Here is a 25,012-nt window from a genome sequence, read left to right on the forward strand (position 1 = left end):
CTCCGCGTCGCAGGCGGCGCTTCGCGGGGGTGCCGGGCCAGCACGCGGGGAAGGGCAGCTTGGCCCGTGCAGCCCTTCGCGTGGCTCCTTGGCGGCCCCGGGTGAGCGCCAGCAACGGCTGTGCCTACAGAGGTTGTGCGTTTCTGGCTTTTAAAAGTGTCTGAAACTTTTCTACTCAGGTATTTTTAACTTAAAACAAACCGAAGCAAATGTCAGGAAATACTAGCCTTAAATCTGGTTGGGACCAAGAGAACATCTTTCTCTTGGAGTCTTGGTCCCAGGAAGACAGGGGTGTGGCAAGGGTCAGTTTCGGCCATGGGCAGCCAGGCTGGCCTCCAACCGCTGCCCGTCCAGCTGCCCCCGTGGTCTACCTCCAGCCGTGGGGGCTGCAGGGCCGCCGCCCTCTCGGGGTGGAGCCTGCCTGGCCCGCAGGCAGTTGAACCTGCTTCCTGTGCAGCTAGTGGTGGGACCTGGGGGTCACCCCGACCCTCAGTGGATGGCTGGCAGCGATCCACCAGGCCCGCCAGTTTGCACAGGAACCGCATTGGGTGCAGCTGGGCCCAAGGTCGAGCTGGCCCCATACAGCACTTGACCCCGGTCACTACCTGTTTGCGTCGTGTCCTGGTCACCTGTTTTCGACATAGCATCTGTGCATCCCGTCAGGGGCCCAGGGCCACGTTTGGTTGTGTCTGTGTTGACTCAGTGTCTAAATCAGGTGAAAGCCATGGCCACAATCTGGCCCGAGGAGCCTTGGGCTGGGCCATGTCCTTGTCATTCACACGCTCGTGTACACGTCCCTTAGAGACTGAAATAAAATCTAATTTTGGAAGCCTGCTTTGTGAAATGTGCGGGAATGGGACTCAAGTGACAGGGAGGGTGGGGAAGGGCATCAGGATGTTGGTGGTACCCACCCATCCCTCGTGGACCCCTGCCCTCCCTTCTAGTCCGCACCCTGGGGCTCCCCTCCCTGCCCAGCCCCACACCCTGGCATGCCGGAGGGGAGGAGGTGGGAGCGAGCCCAGCACCTTGAACAAAACTCAGTGGGGACCGGCGGCTCACATCGCCCAGAAAGGCGACAGTGGGCATGGAGACGCGTGTGGGCCGCCCCGGGGGCGCGGCAGGAGGCGGCGGGGTGGCGCTTCTCCACGTGTTTGCCCCCCAGGAAGCGTGGCCGCCTGCCCTGCGCTGGGTCTCGGGGCTCTTCTGTGCCTCTCTGCCCTGGTCCAGCTCTGAGGCACACTGTCAAAGGCTGGTAGGAGTGGGTGGTGGGCCCATGGTGGACCAGGGGCTCCAGGGGCTACTGAGCTTCCCTCTGCCCGGGGTCTTCCCTCCACAGGTCCAGGCGGTCCTGCTGGGACCCCAGGGTCTGGCCGGGTGTGGGGGAGTGGAAGGGGCCCAGTGCGTAATGGCTGGGTGGCCTCGGAGCTGTCACCCACAGGTCTGCACCCTGCAGGCTTCTCACTCCCCTTGAGGACCCACCTGGGTGCCTGCCCTAAACAGCCTGGGGGAGGGGCAGGCAAGGACCAGGCCCCCTCCAGGCTGGTGTTAGGGGGGGCCAGCTGGGCCGAGCGAGGGAGGCGGGGAAGCCAAGGCAGACCCTCCTAGGGCAGCAGGTGAAGGCCATGTTGGACCCACAGGGAGAGGTGGGTCCAGGGGCGGCGGGAGGAATCGAGGGTCTGACGGAGGGCTGGGGGCCGGCAAGTGCTAGGAGCCTGAAGGCCAGCGGCTTCCAGAAGGGAAGAGGCCTGAGGCAGGTGTGGCCCAAGGCGAGAGGACAGTGGCTGCACGTCTGCCAGGACCAAGGTTGTAAGTCACCTGCTGGACTGTCCACGGGCCCTTCTCGGGCTCTGGGTCTGGTCACCCGGAGAACTCCGACCCCTCCTGGCCCAAGTCTTCCCCAGGGAGAGGCTGCTCTCAGATCTGGGTGGAGAACCAGAGGGCCCCAGAGGTGTGTACGCCAGCCAGCCAGAGGAGCCAGTGCCCCGTCCAGGAGAGCAGCCTGCAGTTCGTGTATCACTTTGGCAAAAACAGATGTTACCGTGGGCTGTTGGGAGGGAAGGGCCGGGCCAGGCCAGAGGCCATCCTCAGACACCTGCACCTGGAACAGAGATGCTCTCTGGGCGCTGGCTACAGTCAGGAAAGGAGAAGAGAAGTCTACTTCCAAGGGAACAAAGATGGCCAGGATACAAGTTAAGTATAAAATAACATCCATTAAATTGAAGCCGTCAGCCTGAGGCCTGGGGAGTTACTGTGAGTCTTCACCCTATTTCTGAGAATGTTAGTGTATTCCAATGCAAGTTTGTATTACACTGACAAGCAGAAAAACAACAAGGTTTCATTTCTCAAACATATGAAGAGTGCTTAGGGGAGAGCGACATCCCTCCCGCCTGGACCGTGGAGGGGCAGGCCCCTCCGACCCACCCAGGCCCAGCCAGCACGGGAGGCGCTGACGTCCTCGCCCCACCCCAGGTTCTGTGACAAGCGTGCAGACAGTGGTTGGACGGTGATTCAGAGGTGAGACGGGCGGGGAGAGGCTGCTGGAATTTGAGAGGTGCCGGCAGGAGTACAAAGAGGGCTTTGGAGACTGGGGAGGTAGGAAGGCCGTGCAGCCAGGGCCCCGGGGCCTTGTTGAGAACACAGGGCAGGCCTGAGCCTGGGTGACCACTGGCCGGGGCTGGAACACATCTTGGGCCTGACCTCCCAGCCCGGCCTGCACAGCGAGCTGACGGTGGATCTGCGGGACATGGGCAATCACTCGCTGCGGGCCCGCTACGACAGCTTCCGCGTGGACCAGGAAGACCGGTTTTATTGGCTCTACCTCTCGGCCTGTACTCAGGGCCGCAGGTGAGCGCCTGGGAGGGCTGGGGGCTTTCGTACCGCCCCCCTGCCCACAAGCATCGTGGTGTGCTGACATGCTTCCCGGGCTAGGGGCTGGGGAGAAGGTTGGGACCCCAGAGTCCCCAACTTCCCAGCCTACTTCTGCCAGCCTCAGCTCTCCGGGAAAGGATGTTCCTCCCAGACCACCTGCCGGGGGGCCCAGATGGCCAGGATCCAGGACGGGGGTGCAGCTGAAGGGCTGCAGTGCCACGGCCCACACCGTACAGGGTACACGTTCCAGGGCTCCGGCCGTGTCCGCAACCAGGAGGGCTGTGGCTGCACCACACGCCCCATGGCTGAACGCCCTGCGCCGAAGGCCCACAGCTCTGCCAGCTGCAGCCGCGAGCCCTCACGCGCCAGCTGGTGGCACAGCGATGGCGACCAGGCCAACCTCAACACACCGAGGCCGGAGCGCACCGGGGCCAACTCAGGCATGCGCCGGACGCCTGTGGACCGGCCCTGCGCTCTAGCGGGCTGCGCACTCGCACTGCCACCCCCAGGGCCTAGGCCTGCCCTGCAAGGATGGCGCAGCCTGGCTGTCGGCTGAGTCTTCTTTGCAGGGAGGGCCAGGAAGGGGCCAAGCTCAGCTCCCACGCATCAGGGCCACGTGGACCCTGCGCTCCAGCGGCACCTGCAGGTACCGGATGGGCCTAGGGAGGTCCACGAGGCCATGCAGCCCAAGAGTGAGGCAGAGGCAAGGTTGCCAGGGCTGGGAGGGCCACTGACCCTCCCACACTGACCTGCAGAACCACTGGAACCCACCAGATGTTCCCTCTGCTGTGAGCTCAGGCAGGGCAGGCAGTAGGGCACAGAGCCCGGCACTCACAGGCCCTCAAACACCCAGTCCCTCCAGATTCCAGAGTAGGGGTAGGACAGTGGGGTGAGGCGGCCAGGAGATGGGGCAGGAGGGCCTGGGCCTGGGGAAGAGGGGAGTCTCAGGTCAGGTCTCCCAGGTAGCTAGGAAGGAGGCTGGGAACAGGGGACTCTGCCAGCAGACCACGTGGTGAAGACCCCAGGTGGGTCCAGGTGGAAGGGAAGCTGCAGGAGGGGGCTCCAGGGTGCCAAGGAGGCTGCAGGAGGGGGCTCCAGGGTGCCAAGCACCTACCACGTTGTCCCCGTTGTCCGTGGGACCCCCGCACCCCACACAGAAGGCAGTGTCATTGCTCACGTCAGGGAAGAGGACCCCGAGCTGGAGGTGGGTGAGGGCTTCGCCGAGGTCACAGAGCCGGCAGGGGCGGAGCTGGTTCATACGAGGTCTGGGGCGCCATGCTGGGGCCCCAGGGGGAGGTTCCGAGGCGTCTCCCTGAAGTTGGTGTGGAATCGGGGCAGCGGGAACAGAACAGCCCCAGCCACAGGTGAGCTCACGAGTCTGTCCGCGGTCTCGGGTGTGACTCTGGGTCCAGGTGGGCAGGGGCTTGGGAACCCCTGCAAGGACCACCCGTGCCACGCAGGCATCAGCGGGGTCCCCTGGGGGGCCCTCCACAAGGCTCTTCTGAACAGAACCCCTGAGTCATTCTGCAACACTGACCCCAGCTCCTCACCTGGGGTCGGGCCCTTCAAGGCCAGGCTTGCCCTCCCCACCCTGCGCCCACCCTAGGCCTCCTGGGCATCTATGGGGGGTTTCTCTGGGCCAGGCTCTGTTCTGGGGGAACTGGTGCCCAGATCACCAAGGCTCCCACCCTTCCAGAGCGTGGGTGAGAAGAAAGACACACAGGAAACAGGAAAATAAGGGAATGAGCTAATTTCAGAGAGAAGTGCAAGGAAAAACACAGAAGTGCAAGGAGGCAGGCAGGAGAGGTGGGCCTGGGATCCAGCCCGCGTGTGAGGAACCCTGCTTGGAGCAGGGAAAGAGCAGGAGCAAAGGCCCTGCACGAGGGAGTCGCCTGGCCCAAGGCTGGCAGGCTCTCAGCTTTGGCGTCGCCCTGGGGCTCTTCCTGGCCCAAAAATGTCCCCCAACTTTCGGACAGATCTGGACAAAGGTCCTCTTTCCCTCCTTCCCTGTGCGCAGTGGGCAAAGGACAATCCAGGGCCAAACCTCAGCAAAGCGTGGGGCCGGGTCTGACCTTGGCTTCACCGCGGAGTTGGGAGGCACCCCGGAGGTCCCATGGGGACGTCACTCGTCACGGCCACCGGCCCGGAGCGCTCAGCCCGGACTGGCCGGTGCCTCCGGGACGGACCGCCAGGGACCTGCCGTTGTGGCGCAGGGCAGTCATTCCGGACGGCCCAGTCTCCGCCGCGCGCTCCAGCCATCAGCCGCAGCCCCGCGGACCGGGACCCCGACAGGCCGGGACCTCGCAGTCCCCGAGGCGAGACCTGGAGCAGAAGCAGATAGATGGCGTGACCAATCAGAGCCAGGCTTTCGCGGGCGCCGCCCCCGGCAATTGGGCGGTGGGGCGCGGGGCGGGGCTTCCGGTCGGGGCACAGGGGCTTCCGGTCGGGGCACAGGGGCTTCCGCCGCCGCGGCGCCTCGGATGGCCGCGCTCCGGCTAACGCTCGCGGCCGCCCGCGCCCGGCTGCCCCTCGCCCGCCGCCCGCCGCCAGCGCCCTGCTCCGCGTCGGCCGGCGCCATGGAGCCTGAGCCCCGCTGGCTGGCGGGGCTGCGCTTCGACAACCGCGCCCTGCGCGCGCTGCCGGTGGAGACGCCGCCGTCTGGCCCCGAGGGCGCCCCGTCCGCGCCGCGGCCCGTGCCCGGCGCCTGCTTCAGCCGCGTGCGGCCCGCGCCCCTGCGGCAGCCGCGCGTCGTGGCGCTGTCGGAGCCCGCGCTGGCGCTGCTGGGCCTGGGCGCGCCGCCCGCCGACGCCGCCGCCCGCGAGGCTCGTGAGGCCGAGGCCGCGCTCTTTTTCAGCGGCAACGCGCTGCTGCCGGGCGCCGAGCCCGCCGCGCACTGCTATTGCGGCCACCAGTTCGGTCAGTTCGCCGGGCAGCTGGGCGACGGCGCCGCCATGTACCTGGGCGAGGTGTGCACGGCGGCCGGCGAGCGCTGGGAGCTGCAGCTCAAGGGCGCCGGCCCCACGCCCTTCTCCAGGTGTGTTTGCGCCCGTACCCGCGGAGCTGTCCTCCCCGGTGGGGCGGTTGGGGGGGGAGATTAACTACGGAAAAGTGTGACGTGGGGACGTAGAACATGGTGGGTAGCAGAGCCCGAGTCACAGTCCCCGAGGCCAGGACAGGAGGCGAGGGAGCAGGTTCTGTGGCTCGTGGCCGCCTCGGAGCGCCCGTCTGCCTGGAAGAGGGGGGGAGGGGAGGGTCCTGCCGCCCCTCAGGTCAGGCTGAGCGTCTGATCACACAGCGCTGGCAGCTGCCCATGCTCTGTTCTCATAAACTATCCAGAGAGTTCGGAGTCAGTTCTACGTGCAGCACGTTCATGTTTACCGCGTGCCCAGCCCTGCTGCTTGCTCGGCGCACTCGGCTTCCGGCTTCCTCTGAATGCTGAGCGGGCAGTCAGCTTCGCTCCCACACCCTTTAGCACTGCAGATGCCTACTGTGCAGCCGGTGCCCTGGACCGGGACAGATCCTCGGCCCAGTGGACCTTCTCCCAGGCCCGGGCTTCCAAGCACTTGGGGACCAGCCATGTTCTGACCCCGCAGTGAGGTGGGCAGTGTCAGATGCCCATCCAGGGGCTCATGGGCCAGGGCCGGGGTCCAGATGCCCACAGCCTGAGCCAGCAGGGCACCCTTCCCGCAGCTGTCATGCCTCTCCTGTACACACAGTGTTGATAGTCTCTGCTCCTTTTCACTAAAAAAGGTCATATATTTAGCCCATATTTGTTAAATGCTTATTGAATGGCTGAAAGAATCACACCTAACTTGGCGTTTTATGTTCCAAGAAATCCCGAGGGTGTGTCTCTGGTCTGGCCCCTCCCATGAGCTCTCCCCTCCCCTCCCTTCAGAGACCGAACCGGGCCCCCACCTCTAGCAGCGCCACCTCAGATCCTCAGGATAGCTGGTGCTTCCACATCCCCCAGTCTTCAAACCTTGGTGTCTCTGAAGTGTCCTGAGTGAAGCCTGGCACCCACCCCACCCTCCTGGAACAGCCTGCTCAGAGCTGTCTGCACTCGTGGCCGGCAGAAGCATTTCTGCTCCTCGGGGTCACGGTAAATGTTTATCGCCCTGGGGCCTTCACACTGTACGAGCATCTTTCAGCTTTATGTGTTCATTTTAATCATTTGTTTTTGCCATTTATAAAAAACATTTTTGTGAGAGTATAATCTGCTGTTGCAAGTTGCTTTTAATATTTGAAGACTTCAGCTGTAAGTCAGTGTTTCCAGACCTGAGGTCCTTTAAAAGAAAGAGGCTGTTTGACCCTTACCAGATGTGCACCCACCCACCACCCCCAGCATTTCCTGGGGTCCCCAGCCTCAACAAGGCTTGAGGCTAACATCTGAAGTGGTGTGAGTGGCTTGAGGCCAGCAGCTGCTCGAGTCCCCCCGGCGTGGGTTTTGGGGGGTGCGCAGGTGGCTTCTGCCTCCCATGGGAGTTGGGATTTCAGGACGGCCTCTCCTGCCAGGTGCAGAAGAGCTTGCCCTCAGCTGGGTCCACCCCAGCACTTTGGGACCAGACGTAGGCGCCCAGGAGAAGGGACCATTGTCACGTGTCCATGCGGCTCTCTGGGGGCAGGGCCACCCTGAGGCCCTGCACCCTTGCTGTGTAATCATTATTCAGTTCTGCTTTCTGCTCTGGGCACTTTGCCCCAGGCAAGGAGATAGGCAGCTTGTTTTCTGGATCATTTTTATCAGATCCACAATTAGCTTGGACTGTACTGGCTTCCTGCTAAACAGGCTGGGGGCGGGTGTGGAGTGACATTTGAGGACGGATTACAGACTAGAAGGGGGTGAGTGGAGTGCAGCTGTGGACCGAGGGTCTCGTCAGCCACGGGCAGGCACAGTCACCCTGCAGACAGCCCCGGGGTGACTGTCAGGCCGGGTTTCTAGAGGTGTCACTCACACCCAGGCTCCCAGGTGAGGGCAAGGCAGGAGGCCTGCAGAGATCTCCACTGACCCCCGGCCTAGGCCGCAGCACCCCAGACTCACGCTGGGCCCGGCTCTGGCCTCTTCCCGGCAGAGGACGTGGGCAGGCGTGCACCCTGGGCACCTTCACTCAGCCTCAGTGTCCTTCTGCAGGTGAGACGGAAGTGAGCCCAGTGTCTTCCCACCAGTTTTTGTTCTTTCCTAGAGAATTTTCCAAACTGTTTCAGGTGCCTTCCTGCCTGGGAGAGTGCTGGCACACTGCCATGCCCTGGGCCAGGCCAGGAAGCCAGGCCCGACCCTGAAGAGCAGAGATCCAAGCTCACTTTGTTGTTGTGTCTGTTTGCTGGGTGGAGGCTCTTGGAGGTCGAAGTGTCCAGCGCCCTTCATCTTACAAGGAGGGGCCGAGGACGCGGCTCATGCAGGCCAGCTGTTCTCGTGTGCTGCTACCACTTTCCTTCTTTAATTTTAAAGAGTAATAAGAGTTTCCAGTCCAGCATGTAAGAAACTTTGGAAATCATCACTCCACTCTAACAAGTAAAAAGCTGAACAAACTGAAAAATCAACAAGTCTTCTTAGATCTGCAAGAAAAGTGAGGTCAGAGGGCAAATTGCTGCCCCACCCCCCAAATTGGAGAGACTGACGGGCAAATGCAAAGAATTACGAGTTACCAGAGCGGAAGTCTGCACAGATCCTTGCCCTGTAATTGGTGAATTGCTGGAGGCTCAGTGTGTACCAGTCAGTTGAAAATTCCGGGGCCCAGTCATAAGCGAGCCCCACACTCTGGTGAGTTTCACCTCCTGGAGCTCTCCTGTCTTCTCACAGTGAATATTGGTGGAAAATCCCTTTGTGCTTCTGGCAGGAGTGGGGAGAAGGAGGTCTGTGGGGTACACCAGAGCACTCTGTTCTGAACAAGGCTGCCCTTGGGGGAAGCTAATTAACCAGAGCCTGACCTGCTGGGGTGTTATCAGAGCCCCTCGGACCTGGGGAAGGGAAATGCCCAGCTCCAGCGCCCTCTGGCGGAGAGGAGACTGAAAAGCACATATGGAAGCTCTCAGTCCAGAGGCACAGGGTCCCTGAGAGTCTGAGGCCTCCACCTGACACCTGTAACCCACCTCTACATCACTGAAGGCCTGCTTACAGTAGTTCCTTTTACCCCATACATCATGCCTGGCTATCAAGAAAAAATTACAAAACATACTAAAAGGCAGAAAGCACAGCTGGAAGAGACAAGGCCAGCATCAGAACTAGCCTCAGACATGGCAGAGATGTTGGAATTATCAGACCAACACAATTCCAATTGTGTTGGAATTTAACACAATTATGACTAATATACTCAGGGCTCTAATGGATAAAGCAGGCAGCATTCAAGAATAGATGGGCAGGGGGCTTCCCTGGTGGTGCAGTGGTTAAGAATCTGCCTGCCGATGCAGGGGACACGGGTTCATGCCCTGGTCGGGGAAGATCCCACACGCCGCAGAGCATCTAAGCCAGTGCGCCACAACTACTGAACCTGTGCTCTAGAGCCCACGAGCCACAACTACTGAGCCTGCACGCCAGAACTACTGAGCCCATGCGCCTAAAGCCCGTGCTCTGCAACAAGAGAAGCCACTGCAATGAGAAGCCCGCACACAGCAACGAAGACCCAATGCAGCCAAAAATAAATAAATTTATTTATTTTAAAAATAAAAATAAATAAAATGAGACTAGAGGAATTCCCTGGTGGTCCACTGGTTAAGGCTCAGGCCTTCACTGACAAGGGTCTGGATTTGGTCCCTGGTCGGGGTACTAAGGTCCCTCAAGCCGCTCAGCATGGCCAAAAATAAATAAATAAAACCTTTAAAAAAAAAAAGAATAGATGGGCAGGCAGAGCAACTAAGCCCATGCACCACAGCTACTGAGCCCATGCTCTAGAGCCCACAAGCCACAACTACTGAGCCCACGTGCTGCAACTAATGAAGCCCTCACGCCTAGAGCCCGTGCTCAACAACAAGAGAAGCCACTGCAATGAGAAGCCCAGGCGCCTCAACAAAGCCCACGCAAAGCAGCGAAGACCCAACAGAGCGAAAAATTAAATAAATAAATAAATGAAAACAGAAAAAGAATAGATGGGCAGTGTAAACAGAGAGATGGAAATTCTGAAAAAGATGAAAAGGAAATGCTAGAGATTTCTAGCAAAAACACTGTAACCAAAATGAAGAATGCCTCTGATGGACATGTTGCTAGACTGGACACAGATGAGGAAAGAATCTCTGAGCTTGAAGATATCTCATGAGAAACCTCCAAAGATAAAAAGCAAAAAAAGTTAAAAAAAATAAAGACTGAAAAAATCCAAACACTCACCAAGAATTGTCGGACAAATGCAAAAGAAGTAACACATGTGTAATAGGAATACCAGGAGAGAAAGAGAGAAGGAAACAGAAGAAATATTTGAAGAAATGACTGAGAATTTCCCCAAATTAATGTTAGACCCCAAACAGATCCAAGAAGCTCAGAGCACACGGAGCGGGATGAATGCCTCCCCCACCCCCACCAAAAGACAAAAACAAAAAAACTATACCTAGGCTCATAATTTTCAAACTACAGAGAGGCAGAAATAAAGAAAAAAAGTGAAAGAAGCTAGAGGAAGGAAACACTTCACCTACAGAGGAGCAAAGATAAGAATTACATCTGACTTCTCAGAAGCCAGGGAAGCAAGAGGAAAGTGGACTGAAGTATCTACAGTGATGAGGAAAAGAAAACACCCACCTGGAATCCCGTACCCTGTGAGATTATCCTTCAAAAGTGAAGGAGAAATAAAGACTTCCTCAGACAAACAGAAATTGAGGGGAATTGTTAGCCAGCTGAGCTGTCTTGCCAGAAATGTTAAAGGATGTTCTTTATAGGGAATGAAAATGATGTAGGTCAGAAGCCTGAATCCTCATAAACAAAGAGCATAAGAGAAAGAAGTGAAAGTACAATAAAAACCTTTACTTTTTCTCATCTTAATTGATATAACAGGTAATAGCTTGTTTAAAATAATAGTAACGATGCATTTATGTATAAAGGAGATTAATGACACCAGTCAAATAAGGGATGGGAGGGAGGGATTAGGATTATTTTGTTATTATAAGGCACTCATACTACCCATGGAGCAGGATGGCGTTACCTGAAAGTAGACTTGGATTAGTTGTAAATGGTATATTACAAACTCTAGGGCAAGCTTTTTAAAAAATTATTATTATTTAATTATTTGATTTTTGGATGCATTGGGTCCTCGTTGCTGCGTGCGGGCTTTCTCTAGTTGTGGCGAGCAGGGTCTACTCTTCGTTGTGGTGCACGGGCTTCTCATTGCAGTGGTTTCTCTTGTTGCGGAGCATGGGCTCTAGGCGCGCGGGCTTCAGTAGATGTGGCTCACAGGCTCAACAGTTGTGGCTCGCAGGCTCTAGAGCACAGGCTCAGTAGTTGTGGTGCACGGACTTAGTTCCTCTGCAGCATGTGGGATCTTCCCAGACCAGGGCTCAAACCCATGTCCCCTGCATTGGCAGGTGGATTCTTTACCACTGTGCCACCAGGGAAGTCCTAGGGCAACCATTTTTTAAAGAGTAAAACAAAACAAAAAAGTATAACTGATACGCTAGGCGAGAACTGATGAAAAAAGAAAAAGTGGAATCACAAAATGCTCAGTTAAAACCACAAAAGGCAGAAAAAGAGTGAAAGAGAAAACAAAGAGCAAGGCCAATAAATTAAAAAACAAGACCAAACTCTATATTGTCCATAAGAAATCCACTTTAAATATGAAGACACATGTAGATTAAAAGTAAGTGGATGGGGGAGTTCCCTGGTGGCCTAGTGGTTAGGATTCGGCGCTTTCACTGTGGAGGCCCAGGTTCAGTCCCTGGTTGGGGAACCATCCCGCGTGCTGCCAAAATACAAAAAAAAAAAAAAAAGGAAATGGATGGAGGAAAGCACACCATGCTAACACTAGTTAGCAGGAGTAGCCATGTTAATTCAGAAAGAGTGGACTTCAGAGTAAGGAAAGTCATTAGGGATAAAGAGGCGTGTGACAAACTGATGAAGGGGTCCGGGAGGCAGAACAGTCCTTACTTGTATATGTGCCAGAGCACCATGAGGCAGAAACTGACAGAACTGCAAAGGGGCACAGATGAATCCACTGTCATTGTTGGAGACTCAACACCCCGCTATCAGAAATGGACAGAGCAGGGCCTTCCCTGGTGGCGCAGTGGTTGAGAGTCCGCCTGCCGATGCAGGGGACACGGGCTCGTGCCCCGGTCCGGGAAGATCCCACATGCCGCGGAGCGGCTGGGCCCGTGAGCCATGGCCACTGAGCCTGCGCGTCCGGAGCCTGTGCTCCGCGGTGGGAGGGGCCACAACAGTGAGAGGCCCGCCTACCGCAAAAAAAAAAAAAAAAAAAAGAAATGGACAGAGCCAGCAGGCAGAAAATTGGTAAGGCCATCTTTGAACTCAGTTAACACCATCAATCAACTGGATATAAAGAACATCTATAGCCTATTTCATCTAACAACAATGGGATACATATTCTTCTCAGGCCCACATGGAACATTTATCCAGAGAGTCCACATTCTAGGCCATAAAACACACCTTAACAAATTTTTTAGAATAAAAATCATACAGCGTCTGTTCTCAGGCCACAATGGAATCAAACTAGAAATCAATAACATAACTGAAAATCCCAAAATACTTGGAGATTATGCAACATACTTCTAAATAACACATGGTCAAAGACAAAATCTCGAGAAATTTTTAAGTATTTTGAACTAAATGAAAATGAAAACACCAAATGTATGGGGTACGGTGAAAGCAGTGCTTTGAGGGAAGTTTATAGCAGTGAGTGCATATGTTAGCAAAGAAGAGAGATCTAAAACCAATCATTTAAGCTTCCACATTAGGGAACTACAGAAAGAAGAGCAAATCAAATCCAGAGTAAGCAAAAGAAAAGAAATAATAAGAATTAGAGCAGGAGTCAGTGAAAGTGAAATAGGAAATCAGTGAAACCAAAAGCTTGTTCTTTGAAAAGATCAATAAAATCAGTAAACCTCTAGCCAGGCTAACTAAGAAAGACAGTGAGGACACAAGTACTAATACCAGAAACTAAAGAGGGGACATCATGCAGATCATAGGGACATTAAAAGGCTAATAAAATTACTCTGAACAACTGTGCTCACAAATTTGATAACCTAGGTGAAATGGACCAATTCCTTGAAAGACACAATTTGCCAAAACTCACAAGAAAAAAATAAGGCAATCTGAATAGGCCTATATATATTAAAGAAATTGAGTCAACAATTAATAATCTTCCAAAACAGAAAGCACCAGGCCCAGATGGACTCACCAGTGAATTCTACCAAACATTTAAGGATGAAATTATTCCACTCTTTTTCGCAGAATGGAAGCAGAGGAAATACTTCCTAACTCATTCTATGAGGCCAGCATTACCCTAATACCAGATCCAGACAAAGACAATACAAGAAAACTACACACCAAAACCCCTCATGAACGTAGATAAAGAAATCTTCAACAAAATATTAGCAAATCAAATCCAACAATGTTTAAAAAGAATTATACATCACCACCAAATGGGATTTATTCCAGGTATGCAAGTCTGGTTCAGTATTCAAAAATTAATTAATGTGGTCCATCAGATCAACAGGCTAAAGAAGACTCGCATCATCACATCAGTTGAAGCAGAAAAGGCATTTGACAAAACCCAAGACCTATTCATGGTAAAAACTCAGTAAATTAGCAACAGAGAGGAACTTCCTCAACTTGACAGAGGATCTACAGAAAACCTATAGCTAAATCTACTTAATCATGAGAACCTCAAAGCTTTCCCACTAAGATTAGAAACAAGACAAAGATGTTCCCTCTTTCCATTGCTTTTCAACATCCCTGGAGGTCCTATAGCTAATGTAACAAGACAAGAAAAGCAAAGGCATACAGATTGAGGTGGAAGAAATAAAAATTGTTTTTGTTTGCAGCTGAACATCTATGTAGAAAATCTCAAAGAACTGACCAAAAAATGAGCTCATAAGCAGTTACAGCAAGGTTGCAGGATACAGTTACTACATAGGTCAATCACTTTAGTATATCCCAGCAGTGAACAAGTGGAATTTGAAATTAAAAACAATACTGTTTACATTAGCAACCCTAAAAATTAGATTCACACCTAAGTGTGAGTTCCCACTTAGGTGTGAATCTAACAAAATATAAGACGTCTACTAGGAAAACTACAAAACTGATAAAAGATCTCAAAGAAGAACTAAATCAATGTAAAGATATTCCACGTTCATGGATAGGAAGACTCAGTATTGTCAAGATATTGGTTCTTCCCAACTCAATCTATAGATTCAACGCAATCCCAATCAAAGTCGCGGCAAGTTATTTTGTAGATGTTGACAAACTGATTCTAAAATTTATATCGAGAGGCAAAAGACCCAACATAGCCCTCAGAATACTGGGGGAGAAGAACAAAGTCAGAGGACTGACACTACCACACTTCAAGACTTACCATAAAGCTTCGGCAATCAAGAGAGTGTGGTTTTGCAACTACCGAAGCCCGCACACCTAGAGCCCATGCTCTGCAACGAGAAGCCACCACAATGAGAAGCCCGCGCACCTAGAGCCCGTGCTCTGCAACGAGAAGCCACCACGATGAGAAGCCCGCGCACCTAGAGCCCGTGCTCTGCAACGAGAAGCCACCACGATGAGAAGCCCGCGCACGACACCCAAGAGCAGCCCCCGCTCGCCACAACTAGAGAGAAAGCCCACGCGAAACAACGAAGACCCAATGCAGCCAAAAATAAATAAATAAAATAAATAATTTTTTTTTAAAAAGAGAGTGGTTTTGGCCAAAGCATAGATAGGTCAATGGGACAGAACAGAGAGCCCAGAAATAGACCTACATAGATGTGGATCTTTGACAAAGGAGCAAAGGCAATCCAATGGAGCAATGATAGTATTTTCAGCAGATTGTACCGGAACAACTGGATATCAACATACAAAAAAAAAAAAAATCTAGACATAGACCTGACACCCTTCATGAAAATTAACTCAAAATGGATCACAGACCTAAACAAAATGTAAAACTCCTAGAAGATAAAATAGAAAATCTGGATGACCTTGGGTATAGAAATGACTTTTTAGGTACCATACCAAAGACAGGATCCATGAAGAAATAATTGATAGGCTGGACTTTATTAAAGTTAAAACTTCGGTGAGGGACAATGTCAGGAGAAATGAGAAGACAAGCCACAGACTGGGGGGAAATCTCTGCAAAAGACACATCTGATAAAGGACTGTTATCCAAAATATACAAAGAACTCTTAAAACTCAACAATAAGAAAACAAACTGATTTTAAAATGGAGCAAAGACCTTGCTAGACACCTTCCCAAAGAAGATACAGAGATGACATATAAGCACTTTAAAAGATGTTTCACATCATGTGTCATCAGGAAAATGCAAATTAACAAGGAGACGCCATCACACAGCTAGGAGGATGGCCAGATTCCCGAGCATGGACAACACAACATGCTGGCGAGCATGTAGAGCGACAGGAGCTCCCGTTCACGGCTGCTGGGCCTGCAGGACGGCGCAGCCGCTTGGGCAGACGGTGTGGCGGTTTCTTACCAAACTAAATACACGCTCACCACATGATCCAAGGATCACGCTCCTCAGCGTTTACCCAAAGCAGCTGAAGACACGTCCACACGAAAATCCTGTATACGGATGTTCACAGCAACTTTATTCCTAATCGCCAAAACTTGGAAGCTGCCAAGATGTCCTTCAAGGTGAATAAACAAACCGTGGCCCATCCAGACAATGGGATATTAGTCAGCAAAAGAATAGAAAGAAAAAAAAAAAGAAAAGAAATGAGGCATCAAGCCATGAAGAGACGTGGAAGAAACTTAGATGCACATAGGAAGTGAATCTGAAAGGTCACACAGGGATTCCAACTCTGTGACATTCTGGAAACGGCAAAACTATGGAGACAATAGAAGACCAGGGGTTGGGAGGGGAGAGATGACCAGGTAGAGCACAGAGGGTTTTTCGGGCCGTGAAAGTGTTCTGTAGACACTGTAATGGTGGATCTCTGTCAGACCCACAGAGTGGACGACACTGCAAGTGAACCCTGGTGTAAGCAGTGGACGCTGGGTGACGATGATGTGTCGGCATAGCTTCATCAGGTGTGACAGATGTCTCCCCTTGGTGGGGATGTTGATACTGGGGGAGGCTGTGTGTGTGGTGGCGGGGTATATGAGAAGTCTCTTTGGCTTCTGACCAGTTTTGCTGTGAACCTAAAACTGCCTAGGAAAAGAAAGTCTATTTAAAATAACAGTAATAATGAAGGTTTAGCATAAGAAAACACCCACGTGATTCAGAGCTGCCTGAGGGAGACTGGGGTCCTCCCCGCCACTGCAGATGATGCTCTGTGTCTGCGCTGTTGTAAAAGGATGTCCACAACGTAAATTCATAAACACAGAATTGTGGATTTGCGAGCGTGTGTGTGACCCTGGGAGTAGCCTTCCCTGACTTCTGTGTGGACTTGGCCTCCTGCTGCGGGCCAGGCACCCTGTGCTGCGGTTCCAGGCCTGGAGGAGGTTAGGGGCTTAGCTCCTGGGATCGTCCAAAGCAGACTCTTTACAGTGATGTCAGAGCTGCTCGTGGGTTGTTTTTATTTTACTTTATTTTTTTTTTTTGCGGTACGCAGGCCTCTCACTGTTGTGGCCTCTCCTGCTGCGGAGCACAGGCTCTGGACGCGCAGGCTCAGCGGCCATGGCTCCCGGGCCCAGCTGCTCTGCACGTGGGATCTTCCCGGACCGGGGCACGAGCCCGTGTCCCCTGCATCGGCAGGCGGACTCTCAACCACTGCGCCACCAGGGAAGCCCATGGGTTGTTTTTAAGAAGCCATTAGGAGGCGTTCTTCCAGCCCCTTCCCTCTGTGACCATGTCTTGGTGTTGAGTGGAGCCCAGCAGTGACCTCTGTGCTTGACCTCAGACAGGCCGACGGTCGCAAGGTGCTGCGCTCGAGCATCCGCGAGTTCCTGTGCAGCGAGGCCATGTTCCACCTGGGCATCCCCACCACGCGGGCCGGCGCCTGCGTCACGTCTCAGTCCACCGTCGAGCGGGACGTGTTCTACGACGGCAACCCCAGGCCCGAGCAGTGCGCGGTCGTGCTGCGCGTGGCCCCCACGTTCCTCAGGTAACGCCCGTCCTCGTGCTCCTGTGTCGCCCCGGTGGCCGGAGTGCACCTGCCCGGCCAGGGTGCAGGGCCTGGGGCGACCAGAGGAGATCGCCCAGTGCAGGCTCTGGGGCGGTGTGTCCAGAGCTGTGGACCTGGAGTTTATGACCAGGAGCTACATAAGATGCACCCAGAAAACGGCCTCGCTGTGCTGCTGGATGAGCGGCCGTGACGCCTGGCGTGCCCGCTTCCTCTGGCCCCTTTCACTGACTGGAGGCCTCCTGGCTGCTGTCTCCAGCGGGGCCTGTCAGTCCTCGACGTCACCACGCTGTCTGGCGTCGGGTGCTCAGTACTGACCACCTGAACCCAGAGTCGCCAGGAGGTGGCTGTGGCCGTCTGGCGGGGTCAGGTGACCCAGGCCGACCCTGTGCGTCAGCTGTCACCAGCTTTCCGTTTGTCCTCCGGGGGTGGAGGTGTCGGGGCAGGCGTTGGCCTCGTCCTGGGAGACCCGGGGCCTCCGGGCACAGCTGCACTAGTGGCCTTTGGACCAGGTCGTCTTTGCTGTGAGCTGATCTGTGTCCCGTAGGGTGTTCAGGCAGCGTTCCTGGCTTCCACCCACGAGCTGCTGGTAGTAACCCCCATCGTGACACCCAAAAATGCCTCCGGACGTTAGCCCGCCCCCTGGGGGCTATAGCTGCCCCACCGCTGAGCCTGCGGGTCACCCCACTACAGGACGCCGGTGACGGGCGCATCCCTCGGTGTGGGAGGCCGGACACAGAACCCCTCTCGTCCCTGCAGGGCGGCCGTGGCATTCCCGGCCCCATGCACCCCGGGAAGTGCCCTGTGTCTGCCTGAGTCACTGAACGGCCAGCTGCATTTGGTGGTTTGTCCCCCCGGCCCCGCCACGAGGGCTAGCAGCACCCTCCCTCCTTCCTTACTCGTGAGGGGGAGGCATCACATTTAACCTGTTGTCAACGCGGGTCTTCCCTCCAGGTTCGGATCCTTTGAGATCTTCAAGTCCTCGGACGAGCACACGGGGCGCGCAGGCCCCAGCGTGGGGAGGAACGACATCCGAGTGCAGATGCTTGACTATGTCATCAGCACTTTCTACCCCGAGATCCAGGCCACCCACGCCAGCGACAGCGTGGAGAGACACGCCGCCTTCTTCCGGGAGGTCGGTGGGAGCTGCCCCCCCCGGGGGCAGACGCTGGGTGCCCGGCCCCAGGGGCAACTTCTCAGATACGGCTGAGGGTCGGGGTCCTGGGACAGACCCCAGGTCACTGTTGGAGCAGCATCGAGGGGCCACGTGGGGAGCTTGGGAGGGAGTCAGGGCTGGTGGGTGCTGGGCCTCCCGCGTGGGGCCTGTGTTCACGGTGGCCCCAGACACACACCCTTGGCCTCTCCATTTCCCCCAGAACTCGTAGGCGTCGCCTCACACGACAGACACAGTTGTGGGAGGTGGCGCAGCCTCAGCCAGTGAAACAGGCCGCAGGGCAAGGGGTCGGCCTGAGGGCCGGAGGCCACTGTCCTGCACCTGTCACTCCTCGGACCCCACTGCAGCCGCACTGTTGCCTCTCGTCTGTCACGTGGGTGATAGGGGGCGGCAGCGGGGCTGTTTGAGCCCCTCTCCCTGCAGCCCAGGGCGAGGCGGGGCCCTGGGCACAGCATCTGGACCTGGGCAGTTCTCGCCTGAGAATGTGTAACTTCCTCCCTTGTTTCCACGTGGTCATCCTACGGGGCCTGGGTCATGGGAATGTCCAGGTTCCCTGACTTTTCTGGTTTGGATTAAAGCCAAAAAACAGTGAGTACATAAGAGAGAGAGAGGGTGTATGTGAGGAACAGAGCCACTGATGTCAACTCATCCAAAATACTTCTCCCTTCTTAACCGTCCTTGGTTGTTCTGCCCACAGCTGAGCGTCAGCTCACAGGACAGGACACGGTCGCTGGCGCGGGGGGCAGAGGGGAGCACCCAGCGGCTGTCCTGTGCCACTGTTGCAGGTGACGCGGCGCACGGCCCAGCTGGTGGCTGAGTGGCAGTGTGTGGGCTTCTGCCACGGCGTGCTCAACACGGACAACATGAGTATCGTGGGGCTCACCATCGACTATGGGCCCTTCGGCTTCCTGGACAGGTGGGCATCCCGCCGCCTGCCAGGGGGCCCTGGCGGGGAGGCACGTGACAGCGCGGGCATCTCAAGGCGACGGGAAGGACCTGCAGGGCTGTGTGGCTGCTCTTGTTAGTGTTTTGTTCGGTGTTTAATTCTCAGCAAGGCCTGGTCAGCCAGCCGTCCCCAGAGCAGGAGTCCCTGGAGGGTTCTGAGCACAGGAGCACTTTAAACAGCACCCTCTCAGCTCCCGGGTGGAGCGTGGGCTGAAGGGGCGGCCGCGGGGGCCGCGCTGGAGCGCGGCTCCCCTGCTCTAGAGGCTGCGGGGCCCCGTGGGGCAGGCAGTGGAGCGGCAGCCACCCAGGGCCTGCACTGTCCTCGGCAGGTCCTCTCAGGCAGCTCCCGGCTCTCCCCACGTGGCAGGTATGACCCCGACCACGTGTGCAACGCCTCCGACACCGCCGGGCGCTACTCGTACAGCAGGCAGCCCGAGGTGTGCAAGTGGAACCTGCAGAAGCTGGCGGAGGCCCTGGACCCCGCGCTGCCCCTCGAGCTGGCCGAGGCCATCCTGGCAGAGGAGTTCGATGCCGAGTTCCACAGGCACTACTTGCAGAAAATGCGCTGGAAGCTGGGCCTTGTGCGGGCTGAGCGGGAGGAGGACAGCGCCCTGGTGGCCAGGCTCCTGGAGACCATGCACCTGACGGGTGAGTGTGGGTAGGGCGCGTGCACCACGTTGTGGTGAAACAACATGAAACCGACCTTTAACGTCTCGGTGGCTTTAAGCACATTCACCTTGTCTTGCAACCGTCACTGCGTCCACAGAACTTTCTCGTCTTCCCAGACGGACATCTGCACCTGTGAAGCGCCAGCTCCCCGGCCCCTCCCCCCACCCCTGGTAACCTCACGCCTGCTTTCTAAGAACTCGCCTCCTCCAGGGACCTCAGGCAAGGGGATCATGAGGCTCTTCTCCCCGTGTGTCCAGCTCACCCCACGCAGCACGACGTGCTCCATGGTGGTCATCCCTGCTGTACAGACAGTCTGTGCGGGTGGCCTGCCTTTTGCTCGTCCCTGGTCTGTGGGACACTTGGGCTGTTCCACCCTGTGGCCGCCATGCATAATACCGCTGCTGTGAACACAGACGTGCCGTGTCTTTGCGTTCCTGTTTCCCATCCTGTCCAGGGTGCCGCTCCGGCTAGGACGCCTGGTTCTGCGCGGCAGAAGTGGCCGAGCCAGCGTCACTTACCGTTCCTGCTCTTGGGGGAAAAAGCTCTGTCGCACACGAGTGTGATGCGAGCCGTTGGCCTGTGTACACGTGGCTTTTCTCAAGTAGAGGATGTTTCCTTCTGCCCCTCACTGGGTGTTTCCACACTGGGCCTCAGTTGAGGTGATCACCAGGTTTTACTTCCTCATTCACGTCCTGTCTTAGTTCAAACTGCCTCTCACGGTCTGGAAGCTGGGGGTCGAGGATCAGGGTGCCGCCTTCTGGCTGTCCTCACACGGCAGGGTAGGGAGCAGGGGCATGACCCTCGTGACCTACCTCCCAGAGGCCCCCGCTCCAAACACCATCACCCTGCAGAGCTGGGTTTCCATATATGAATCGGGCAGGGGACACACACACGCCTTGCGTCTGGGGATAAGCCCTGCTTGCTCCTTCTGGTGTTCTGCTGAGGTTTCTTTTACATCTGTATTTACAAGGGATACTGGTCTGTGGTTTTCTTTTCTTGTGCTGTCTTTGTTTGGCTTTGGTATCGAGGCAGTGCTGACCTCATGAATGAGTTAGGAAGCGTTCCCTCCTATTTGTCAGAAGAATCTGAGAAGGACTGGTGTTAATTCTTCTTTAAATGTTTGGTAGAATTCACCAGTGAAGCTGTCTGGTCCTAACATTCCCTGTGTTAGGAAGTTTCCAGTCTCCTTACTTGCTATGGGACTATTTAGATTTTCTGTTTCTTCTTGAGTCAGGTTTGGTAATTTATGTGTTTCTGGGAGTTTGTGTCATCTATGTTATCTAAATTATTATAGTGTTTTCTTAGTCTTTTATTTCTGTACAGTCTGCAGTGATGTCCCCACTTTTATTTCCTTTATTACCTGTGTCTTTTTTTCTTTCTTAGCGTAGCTAAAACTTTGTCAGTTTTACTGATCTTTTCAAAGAACCAACTTTGGTTTCAGTGATTTTCTCTTGTTTTTCTCTATTTCATTTATCTCTGTTCTAATCTCATTTCCTTCCTTTATGCTACTAACTTTGGTCTTATTTAGTTCTTTTTCTACTTCTTTAGATGTAAGATTAGATTATTGATTTGAAATCTTTTTACTGAGAAGTAACTGGCGTAGGGCATTATATAAGTCTCAGTTGTGCTACATGATTTGCTGTATGTGTATAACGTGAAATGATCACCACACAGTTACAAGTTTATTTTTTTCTGGTGATGAGAGAGAAGCTGCTCTTTCAGCGCATTTACAGCCATAAACCTCCCTCTGAGCACTGCTGCTTTTGGTTCATACCTCTGAGTATTTTCTAATTTCCCTCGTGATTTCTTTGTAGACCCAGTAGTTGATTCATTTTCACATTACTTGTGAATTTTCCAGTCGTCCTTCCATTTGTGACTTCATGCCATCGTGGCTGCAGAAGACACGGGTCTTTTCAGTGTATTAAGACTGGTTTTATGGCCCAACACGTGGTCTGCTGTGGAGAACGTGCATCTGAGAGCTTGGGTGGAGTGTCGTGTCTGTTGTTCACGTTGTTTCCTCGTTGACCTTCTGTCCACGTGTTGGGTGGTGACGTCCCAACTCTTACAGAACTGCTCGAGTCCACCCTTCAGGTTTGTTTGTTTGTTTTTAAATTGGAGTGTAGTTGATTTGAAACGTTTTGTTCCCCTTCAGTTTTGCGAGTCTTTGCTTTGTGTATTGGGGGCTCGTTTGGTGCATGTTTGTAATTGTTACATCTTCTTGCTGAACTGACTCATCAATACATAATGCTCCTCTTCGTCAAGTTCTTACATAAAGTCTATTTTTCTGATGTCAGCGTAGCCACCCCAGCTCTCTTTAGGTTACTATCAGTATGCAAATCATGGGATATTTTTTCCATCCTTTTGCTTTTGACTTATGAGTCTACAGCGAGTTATCTTACTGTTGTTGGATCATGGTTTTGTTTTTTTTTTTAATCCATTCTGCCAGTCTCTGCTCTTTGAATGGAGACTTTAATCCATTTACTTTTTTTTTTTTTTTGGTTTGCAGCATCTTTGTTCCCCAACCAGGGATTGCACCCGTGCCCTCAGCAGTGAAGGCACAGAGTCCTAACCGCTGGATCAGGGAATTCCCTAATTCATTTACTTTTAAAGTAATTACTGATAAGGGAGGACTTACGCTGTTTCGCTCTTTGTTTTCTGTCTTACACCATTTTTGTCCTTCATTTTCTCTGTTACTGCTCTCGTGCTTAGGTGATCTTTTGCAGTATACCGTTCTGGTTTCCTTCTCATTTTCCCTTGTGTCTGTCTGTTTTTTGGATGTTTCCTTGGGGGTTTTGGTGACAGTGTTTTAGCAAGTTGCTGAGGCCCTCACAGCGTCTGTCTGTGTCACGTCCTGTGCCGTCTCGACCCTGCAGCTCCTGAAGCAGGCGGTGCTAACTGCCGCGACAGTGACGAGGGCCAAGGCCCGGCCTCGGTGCCTTCACTGTATTTACCCATCTTACAGATGAAGAAACCAGGCTTGGAGGCCTTGAGAGACTGAGTGACTCGTCAGGTTCAGAGTGGGGGCTGAGCTGGGAGGACTGAGGGGAGGGCTCAGGAGTCCCCAGCCTGACGCTGAGCCGGGCACCACACACGTGTTGGATGAACACGTGCGGTCCTCTGGTGATGGGACGGTGCCCTGAGCAGCTGCGTGTTCCAGGTGCTGACTTCACAAACTCCTTCTACCTGCTGAGCTCCTTCCCAGCCGGGCCGGAGTCTCCGGACCTGGACGAGTTCCTGGCCGCGCTGACTGCACAGTGTGCCTCTCTGGAGGAGCTGAGGCTCGCTTTCCGACCCCAGATGGATCCCCGGTGGGTACTGGGGTCTTGCTTCCCTAGCATTTGTTTCTGGAAAGGGAGGAACATTTAGAACGAAGCCTTTGGGAGGACGCTGGAGACGGAGTGCCCAGGCGGCCGCTCCACTCCCAGGAGTGGGATGGTCAGACCCTGGCTTCGTGGCACTGAGGCCCTCTGGTCAGAGGAAAGGATGGAGATGCTGACACAGGAATGGGGAGGCCAGGCAGCACAGGCTGGGGCACGGTGGTCTCTGCTCTGGGGAGGCTCCCCAGGAAGAGCCTGGGTGTGGGCCTGCAGACTCCAGCCAGACCAGGCTTTCTGCGCCATCGTGTCACGTCCTGAGGGTGCAGCTCAAAACCCATCACCAACGTGTCCCGTCCCATGGCAAACAGGCATCTAGTGCAGCAGTGCGGGGAGGGGCTGAAGCTGGCAGGACCTGCTGAGCATGGAGCCAGGGGAACTGGGGAAGGGGGTGTCAGGGGCTGCCCTGCCCCCAGAGGTGGAGAAGCGTCCAGCCCTGTGATCACCGTGGGAGGAGCTGGCAGCAGTGAACCTCTCCCAGAGGGACTGGGTCCTGGGTTGGATGTCAGTGGGTGGGTGGCTGCCGGCAGGGAGCCGGGGCCGGCCCGGGTCAGCCTGCGGCGTCCGTGTGCCCTGTCACATGCGGGGGCTGCGGTAGAACAAGGGTGGACGGCTGGTAGCGGTCCCACGTCTGCTGCATCCGTCGGACCCAGGCTCACCCCTGGTGGGGCTGGGGCCAGGGCAGCGGCGGGGACGACGTGGCCTGGGGCCCCTCACGCGCCCGCTCCACGCAGGCAGCTGTCCATGATGCTCATGCTGGCGCAGTCGAACCCGCAGCTTCTGGCGCTCATCGGCACGCGGGCGAGCCTGGCGCGGGAGCTGGAGCGCGTGGAGCGGCAGTCGCGGCTGGAGCAGCTGAGCCCGGCCGAGCTGCACAGCAAGAACAGGAGCCACTGGGCCGAGTGGCTCCTGGAGTACAGGTGGGCCCCCGCCCCCCACACCCCGCCCCCAGTGGGGACCCCAGGGCCGCGGGGCGGGGCTGCTCTGCTGACGCTCGGCTCGGGTGTGACTCCAGAGCCCGGCTGGAGAAGGATCAGGAGGCCGCCGGCGACACCGCGGCCTGGCAGGCCGAGCGCGTGCGCGTCATGCACGCCAACAACCCCAAGTACGTCCTGAGGAACTACATCGCACAGGGCGCCATCCAGGCCGCCGAGAGCGGAGACTTCTCAGAGGCAAGCGGCCCGCCCGGCCCTCCCCTCCTGGTCCCCTCCCGGTGCCGGGGAGGCGGGGCCCCAACAAACACTGCACCCCCTGCTCTCCTCCAGGTGCGGCGGGTGCTGAAGCTGCTGGAGACCCCTTACCGTGGGGAGGGGGAGGCCGCCGAGGCCTGCGAGGCCGCTGAGCCCGAGGAGGCCAGTGGGGAGGCCGGCGGGGCGGCCAGCCGGCGGCGCTCGTACAGCTGCAAGCCCCCGCTCTGGGCCGCGGAGCTGTGTGTGACGTGATCGTCGTAACCGCCTTGGAGGCCTCCACACAGGAGCCCCGAGGCCCGAGCCCTCGAGTCCACGAGGCGAGGCGGCGCCCGCCCCACCCGTCTCTCCATGACGGCAGAGATGCCCAGTCAGGACCTGACCCGTCTCTGTCCGATGCCGACTCGGCAGCACCGCCCAGCCCCCAAGCTCTGCTCCCGGCGACAGGCTGCTTTGCGCCAGGACTGCTCAGCTCAGCAGAGGGGACCGGCGGACGCACAGCCCCCACCCACCTCGCCAGCCTGGCGGGGGACGCAGCCCCTAAATAAACTGGCAGCTCCCTCGGTCGCCTCCGCCTCCGTGTGTTC

General features: G+C 55.6%; 1 protein-coding gene and 1 long non-coding RNA gene across 3 annotated transcripts; one reads left to right on the top strand and one right to left on the bottom strand.

The window, feature by feature from the left end:
* Positions 1-21: 21 nt before the first annotated feature.
* On the bottom strand, positions 22-5,913 carry LOC132434169 (uncharacterized). Of its 2 annotated transcripts, XR_009521273.2 has the most exons (5): positions 5,826-5,913; positions 4,941-5,190; positions 1,026-4,302; positions 228-805; positions 22-124 (listed from the first exon to the last, which is right to left on the bottom strand). It is a non-coding gene; the product is annotated as an uncharacterized lncRNA (long non-coding RNA). The 2 variants fall into 2 exon arrangements; XR_011246664.1 differs by lacking the exons at positions 4,941-5,190; positions 5,826-5,913 and having other exon boundaries at positions 1,026-4,663.
* On the top strand, positions 5,321-24,991 carry SELENOO (selenoprotein O). Its single transcript, XM_060025854.1, has 9 exons — positions 5,321-5,902; positions 16,855-17,058; positions 18,031-18,211; positions 19,036-19,166; positions 19,563-19,843; positions 23,022-23,172; positions 23,973-24,158; positions 24,254-24,410; positions 24,504-24,991. The coding sequence occupies exons 1-9, from the start codon at positions 5,349-5,351 to the stop codon at positions 24,687-24,689; spliced, it is 2,031 nt and encodes a 676-aa protein (XP_059881837.1). The 5' UTR covers positions 5,321-5,348; the 3' UTR covers positions 24,690-24,991.
* Positions 24,992-25,012: the final 21 nt, after the last annotated feature.

The sequence above is a fragment of the Delphinus delphis genome, chromosome 11 (genome assembly GCF_949987515.2).
Source record: "Delphinus delphis chromosome 11, mDelDel1.2, whole genome shotgun sequence".
Taxonomy (NCBI): domain Eukaryota; kingdom Metazoa; phylum Chordata; class Mammalia; order Artiodactyla; family Delphinidae; genus Delphinus; species Delphinus delphis.